This window comes from Leiobunum rupestre, chromosome 1 (genome assembly GCF_980474605.1).
Source record: "Leiobunum rupestre chromosome 1, qqLeiRupe1.1.hap1, whole genome shotgun sequence".
Taxonomy (NCBI): Eukaryota; Metazoa; Arthropoda; class Arachnida; order Opiliones; family Sclerosomatidae; genus Leiobunum; species Leiobunum rupestre.
The window spans coordinates 43,328,449-43,336,375 of NC_143384.1; the positions used below are offsets into that span (position 1 = coordinate 43,328,449).

A 7,927-nucleotide genomic window follows, 5' to 3' on the forward strand; every position below is an offset into this window, starting at 1 on the left:
ACGAAATCACTATGTAAAAATCTAAAAAAAGCTATTTAACGTTTCAATGTATTAATTTTTGAAATATTTAAAAGTTCATGTTTCTAAGAGTGTCAAAAATTAATTTAAATTAACCTTATACTTAATATCTTTAAAACTAATTAAGATATGAAGAAAATTCGAAAAACAATGGATAGACAACGTTGTCAAACGTAAATAATTAATTTTTCAAGATTATCAGAATAATACTTTGGGCATAAAACTTAAAATGCTGTTCATTTCAATTAAAGTTTGTCAAGTAATATTTAAATTATGATACTTTATTTCTAGATCTTTTAAAGGTCATTGTATCGTGTGTAAAATTAGCTTCATTTGGAAATTTATTTTTAGGAAATTAATAAAGCAGAACCCGTGGAATTCAACCAAATATAAACTTTATATTTTACGTGAATTTTAAACAATTTGGGTCAAAACCCAGTTTATATTAGCCTTAAATTGCTCATATTTACCGAATTCTACTTACATGTATAAAATTTTACTTAAAAGGGAGTATAACCATTTCCGGAATTGAGGGCAATACATAATTCCATCCCCTCATTTTTATAACCACGTGTTATACGTAGTGTGAAATACAGTGGTTTTTGAGCAATTATCCCACTAAAAGTATCCCCGCTTTGGTAGTGCTTGAATTTCTCATATCTACTAGAACGCCGTTCGTGAATCTAAAACCACGTACCTCACTATTAAGAAATTATATTTGAACAAATATCCAAACTATAATGAAAATAATTAATTTATAGCTCGGATATTGTTGTTTATATTTTAACGAAGGGTACATTAAAATCATTGACACTAAATATGAAACAATAAAGGTTTGAAGTGAGAAAACCACTTCAGGGCGGGCACGCTTCCTCTAGTAGAAGAATTGGATGTTCCTATTATCGTTCTAGACTAGCGCCATGAGCGAGAAAAGAGAGAAGCTATGGCGCACCCTACCCTACTCCCTTAATATTGATGAATTTTAAGTTTGAAACTTTTCTTAAAATCTGTGAAATTCCAATGCTATTATAAATAAGAAAATTATCATTCCTAGTTGTAAACAACATTTTTGGTTGTCATGAGTTTGAACTAATTCTGAGATACACACCTCGGTAGTTTCCTTGTAATAACCCTTCTATAAGGATGCCGAAATTCAAGAAACCGACTGGTTCAAGTGTGAATAAATGATTTCACACACTGAGGCAGTGGGTACTGTTATTGTATAATTTGTTTCATTGTATATTTTGTTTTACTGTATGTATTAATGTTTGTGTGTACATTTTATTTTTATAACCATTATTTGTAAATGGCCCCTAGCAAACTCTTCCAAAAGTAAAATTCCCCATCCTAAAAATTCCTGATTCAAGCGGCACAAATTGATATATTATATTCTCTGACCCTTTTTACATGTAAAGTAAACCCCATAGAAAAATACTCCAGCCTCTCTGGCGCTAATATGTACTCGCCCGCTAATCCCCAAAACTTTCCATACCCTTTTCTCTAAAATGTTGGCCACCAGGGAAAAATGTTTCTTGGTAGTCTTCACGACGCCTTTAAGGCAGAATTATCATCGGGACTCAAGTGAATGGGTCAACTTTTAACCACCGTAACCAAGTAGTAAATAAATCAAAGTTTTATACAAAATGTTGTACTCTCTAAATTAAGATAGTCCAAATAATAACCTATCTTCTAGATTTTTCAGTCGGTTTAGAAGATTAAGTTGCTCTCCCAAATTAATAGTTAAAGGCGTGGAAAAGAAGAATAAATTCGGAAGTCCTTTAACTAGATATTCTTCATGGTGCCGAAACGCCGGGATTAAACGGACATAATAATTTTTTGGTTACTAATCAACCAGCGGAATAGGACGGAATTTTAGAGGGGTTACGTAACAACCCGCGGAAAATAAATTTTGGAACGGTTACGAAACAATCGGCGGAGCGGATTAGTGATATTAGTGAGAAGTAAGAACTAAAAATGAATAACGAAGTGTCAACCGACCAGACCGCAGTGGGAGCGGGGAACTTAAATAAGACAAATAAATTAAATCCGGAGTTAACGAGATTGAGATCCTTGAGGACACCAGCGCGATCAAACCTAACTAAAGCCACCAACGCCATGAGTGCCCTGCTGAAAGACAAAACTACGGACGAAGAGGATATCGAAGACCATTTAACGCTGATGTTATCAAGAGCGGAAACGCTTAGTAATTTAGATAAAACAATTTTGGACTTAATTAAAGACGCATCTTCGCTGGAAAAAGAAGGGGAAGAAATAGACGCCTACTACGAGAAAAACAACTTCGAAATGCTAAAGATAAAGGCGCAGAGGATCGTCAAGAAGGCCAACGGAGTCAACTCAGTAGCATCAGAGTCTACAAGTGGACCATCAAACGTAACGAACACTAACGGAAACCAAGTCACCGTCATCAGGGAGGAAAGCATCAGGTTACCAACGTTAGTGCTCCCAAGATTCTCCGGTGATATTACCGAATGGGCAGGGTTTTGGAGCCGTTTTGAATCCACTTTTAAGGATAAGCCCCAAACTACTAAGGTAGAAAAATTTAATTATCTGTATTCTTTTTTGGAGGGTGACGCGAAGAAAACCTTAATTGGAATGAAAGCTAGTGAGGAAAATTACGATGAGGCGGAAAAGATTTTAAAAGAAAGGTTTGATAGAAAAGATCTAGTTATACATACTCATGGTAGAAGGTTAATGAATTTAGAGCTAGTGTCGGACTCGAGCGATACTAAAGGGTTACGTAATCTATATGATAAGATTCAATTAAACGTAAGATGCCTTAAAGGCTTAGGTGTAGACGCCACCTTAAGTGGTACATTCATTTGTCCCAGACTGATTGAATGTTTACCAAAAGACATCAGGTTAGATTACAGTAAGAAATATTCTAAAGATGGTGATTGGAACCTAAAAGCTTTTACCGATTTTTTGCAAAGCGAGGTTGAAGGTCGCGAAACTTGCGCACTCTTAGGTGAAGTCAAAGATAAAGAGAAATCGCAAACGCGTTCCTACGATAGAAGGGAAAATTCGCATCAAAATAACAGGCATGATAATTTGCGAAGTTACGTTCCCTCGACGCGAGCTCTACTAACTAGCGTTGCCCCGCGCAGCCTTTATTGCATTTTCTGCAAAGCTACGGAGCACGCAACGAGAAGCTGTACCAATTACACGCTCGAAGAAAAAAGAAATATAACGCGAGATCAAAGGAGATGCTATATTTGCTTAAGACCAAATCATGACGCCCGAAGATGTGACTCAGATTATCAAAACTGTCGAATTTGTAAAAGACGGCATAACCAAGCGCTTTGCAAGCGAAACGAGGCCCACAAGCGAGACAAAACTGAAGGGATGCCCCCCGAAGAAGCGAGGGAAATAAATACGAATACAGTTTTCGATAATGAGAGAAAAAACGTTCTTTTGCAAACCGCGCAGATTTTTGTCAAAAATCCAGACTATCCCCAAAATCAAGGAGCCGTCCCTCTGAAGTTAGTACTGGACAATGGAAGCCAAGGGACATTCGTCTTGAACGAAGTTGCCGATAAACTGCAACTACCGGTAGTAGGAGAAACTAGAGTCCTGGTGAGCGAATTTGGAAACCAGGCAGCGGAGGAGAAAAAGAGAAAAATAGTTCGGCTCACCGTTCAAAACACCTCTGACCCGGGGAAAAAATCGAGGTAGAAGCAGTGGCAGTACCTTTCATATGCCGCGCGCAAACGCAAGATTGTCAAGAAATTAAGAATTTCGTGGAGAAAACAAAAGTAGTATTGGCAGATGATCCCAGAAAAGAAGGTCCCAGTAACTCGAAAATAAGCTTATTAATCGGCGGAGATTACTATTGGGACATCGTGAGCGGTAAAACGGAAAGACTTCAACACAAGCTCGTAGCTATGGACACGCTTTTTGGATGGACCATAGAAGGCCCCATGAGCACGCCGAAATCCAATGTCAAGCGAGTTGAAATTCAAAACAATTTAATTACCGTAATGAATGTCAACTCTAAAGATGCGGATCTGACAAAATTGGTAAAAGGTTTCTGGGATCTGGAAGCCATCGGTATTCAAACTAAACCAGAAAGACTATCGGAAGGAGATGATGTTTTGGAAAAATTTGAGCGAGATGTAACATTCAATGATGAAGAAGGACGCTATCAGGTTAAATTCCCGTGGAATACGGAGAAAGACATTCTACCTAATAATTTACGATTAGCAACGAAATGAGCCTCAGGTCTAGCGAAAAGGTTTAACAAAAACCCTGAATACTACAACGCCTACAAAAACATAATACATGAGCAGCTTGAACTCGGAATAGTGGAGAAGGTGTCTGAAAACGAAGCAACAAGAAGGCCAGGGACATATTATATTCCACATCAGGGAGTCAGCAGAGAAGGGAGTCAAACCACAAAACTACGAGCCGTTTTAGACGGTTCAGCCCACGAAGATGGAGTTCCGTCGCTAAATGACTGCCTTTCCAATGGTCCGAATCTCAATCCGGATCTATTGTTATTGCTCCTTTGCTTCAGAAAATTTCCCGTGGCGATTGTCGCTGATATTGAGAAAGCGTTCCTTCAAGCGTCGCTGGCAAAGGAAGAACGAGACACTTGCAGAATTTTATGGGTCAAGGAAGAAGAAAACGGCAAGGTCAAGGAAAACGAATTTACCACTTTGCGCATGACCAGAGTGCCATTCGGCGTGAAACCAAGTCCTTATCTTTTGGCCGCTACAATAAAACATCACATCAAGAAATACGAAACCATAGATCCAGAAGCCGTAAACGTTCTGAACAAAAAACTCTACGTTGACGACTTAGTTGCCGGAAATCAAAATGTAGAAAGCGCGTTTCAGCTATCAAAGAGAATGTCAATCATATTGAGCGAAGCCAAGATGAATCTAAGAAAATGGCAATCCAATTCGGAAGAATTACGCAAGATGTGGGGAGAAGAGGCGGACAAACCAAATGCCGTGACCAAATTTCAAGTTCAAACGCCAAATGGTCAAAAAATTTTAGGATTACAATGGGATCCAATTGCAGACGTATTCAGTTTCGATCTTTCTAATCTAGTTGATGTATTAAAAGAAGTAAAATTCACAAAACGCTACGCACTCAGCTCTGTTTCCCAGATTTTCGACGCTATAGGCGTATTAGCCCCCTTTACCATCAGGGCAAAATTCATCCTCCAAGAGCTATGGGAAAAGAAAACCAAGTGGGACGAAGAGTTAAACGAAGAAATGGCGAAGAAATTTGACAAATGGTGCAGCGAATTGCCCGAATTAAGGAAGATCAAAATACCAAGGTACTATTTTACTACAAATCAAGCGGATCAAATTAAAAAATTGGAAATTCACGGTTTTTGCGACGCGAGCAAAAGGGCGTACGCTGCCGTCGTATATCTAAGGTACGAATTGAAAAATGGAGAAATTGGAGTCTCCCTCGTGACATCAAAGGCGAGGGTAGCGCCGCTCAAACGAGTAGACCCGTCGGACGAAGATTTGTCATTACCTCGATTGGAACTAATGGGGTGCGTTTTAGGCGCGCGTCTCGTAAACAATATCAAAGGGATATGGGAGTCGGAAAATATAGATATATTCATGTGGTCAGACTCTACAATTGCCTTGCATTGGGTGAAAGGATCGACCAAGGTTTGGAAGCCATTTGTCCAGAATAGAGTGGTAGAAATACAAAAATTATCTAACCCAAAAGTGTGGCAACACTGCCCAGGATTTCAAAATCCAGCGGATATCCCAACGAGAGGAGCACGAGCGGAAGAATTGAGTCAAAGCGAATCTTGGTGGAAAGGCCCCACGTGGCTTAAGAGAGATAAGTCCGAATGGCCCGTGGACGCGATGCCAGAAGTAAATACAACAATAATTGAAAAAGAAAAACGAAAAACTGTACTCGCAGTCGCTAGGACAGAAAATAATAGATTTATAGAGATATAACGACCTGGATAAAACACTACGTATTACGGCTTATGTCTTCAGAGCTATAAAATATTTCCGAAAAGACAGAAGACAAAGGGGAGTTATTAAAACGGAAGAAATTTTGGACGCTGAAAATACTTGGATAAGATGCGTACAGAAACAAGACTTTAGGCAAGAAATATCAGCATTACAAAACAAGGAGAAAATTGAGAAAAGTTCGAAAATCGCGGAATTAAGACCAATATTAAATGACAATAAAATCCTTTGCGTCGGAGGCAGATTAACTGAAGCAGATTTAGATTACGAAATTAAGCATCCAATAATTCTCAAGAAGGAACAAAGATTGGCTAGATTAATCATGGATCGGTGTCATTATCAGATGATGCACGGTGGAATCCAGAGCACCCTAACCCAATCACGGGGAAAATATTGGGTAACCGCCGGGAGACAACTCGCGAGAAAATCGGTCAAAAGTTGCCTACAATGTCGAAAAGCCGGAGTAAAAGCGGGGGACGCCCCCACGGCGCCCCTTCCCAAAGATCGAGTTGAACAATCGCCGAGCTTCGAAATCGTCGGGATTGATTTCGCCGGACCCCTCTACGTCAAAATGACGGCCGGAGAGGTCGCCAAATCTTACATTTGCCTTTTCAGGTGCGCCGTGACAAGGGCGATACACCTGGAATTAGTAACGTCGTTATCGACTAGAGACTTTTTATTAGCGTTCACGCGGATGATTTCCAGAAGAGGAATTCCTAGAAAAGTATACACGGATAACGCGAAAACCTTCAACCGAGCTAGCAAAGATCTAAATGCAATTTGGAAAAATTTAAAAAGTAACGAAGTGTTAAATTTTTACGGGAAAAAGGGGATTTCATGGCATTTTATTGTGGAGAGAGCCGCGTGGTATGGCGGATGATGGGAAATTCTGGTTAAAAGTACAAAATCAATATTAAAAAAGAACTTAGGAAATGCCTCTCTTACGTATGTCGAGATGGAAACAATGTTAATTCAAACTGAGGCCGTCATTAATTCAAGGTGAATCACGTACGTTACTAGCGAATCGAATGATCCCCAACCACTGACCCCCTCTCACTTTCTAATCGGAAAACGTTTGACATGTCTGCCACCTCAAATTGTCAAAAATGAAAAAGCCCCCAAAACGCAAATTGAAATGAATAACCGTCAAAAGTATCGCTCCGCTCTAATGACTAGATTATGGAATAGATGGAAGAAAGAGTATTTATTAGAACTCAGATCAGCTCATCAAATTAAATTAGCCAGAAATAAGTCTAAAATTAAAGTAGGAGACGTCATGATGATTCATGATGATAATGTTCAAAAACATCTATGGAAATTAGGGATAGTAGTTGAAATTTGTGAGGGTAGAGATGAAAACATTAGGTCATGTATGATAAGAACATCAAAAGGAAATGTAATAAGGAGACCTATTCAATTGTTATATCCGTTGGAAATAGACGCAATTTCGGTACGCGAAAATTCGGACGATTTGAACTGTGAAGCTTAAATGTTTAAATCAATATTAAAATAGATATGTTGTAAAAAAAATAATAATAATAATCTTGATTTAACTTGTCGGAATAATTTGTTTACCCATTATAAATACTAACGTATTTATCGGTGGAGTGTATAATTTGTTTCATTGTATATTTTGTTTTACTGTATGTATTAATGTTTGTGTGTACATTTTATTTTTATAACCATTATTTGTAAATGGCCCCTAGCAAACTCTTCCAAAAGTAAAATTCCCCATCCTAAAAATTCCTGATTCAAACGGCACAAATTAATATATTATATTCTCTGACCCTTTCTACATGTAAAGTAAACCCCATAGAAAAATACTCCAGCCTCTCTGGCGCTAATATGTACTCGCCCGCTAATCCCCAAAACTTTCCATACCCTTTTCTCTAAAATGTTGGCCACCAGGGAAAAATGTTTCTTGGTAGTCTTCACGACGC

At 38.6% G+C, this 7,927-nt stretch overlaps 1 protein-coding gene across 1 annotated transcript; it reads left to right on the forward strand.

The window, feature by feature from the left end:
• The first annotated feature begins 1,992 nt into the window (after nucleotides 1-1,992).
• On the forward strand, nucleotides 1,993-7,476 carry LOC149963015 (uncharacterized). The gene is made up of 5 exons (XM_090164493.1): nucleotides 1,993-3,612; nucleotides 3,708-4,184; nucleotides 4,326-5,882; nucleotides 6,109-6,602; nucleotides 7,176-7,476. Exons 1-5 carry the CDS (start codon nucleotides 1,993-1,995, stop codon nucleotides 7,474-7,476), a joined length of 4,449 nt encoding a protein of 1,482 aa, XP_090020619.1.
• The last annotated feature ends 451 nt before the right edge of the window (nucleotides 7,477-7,927 follow it).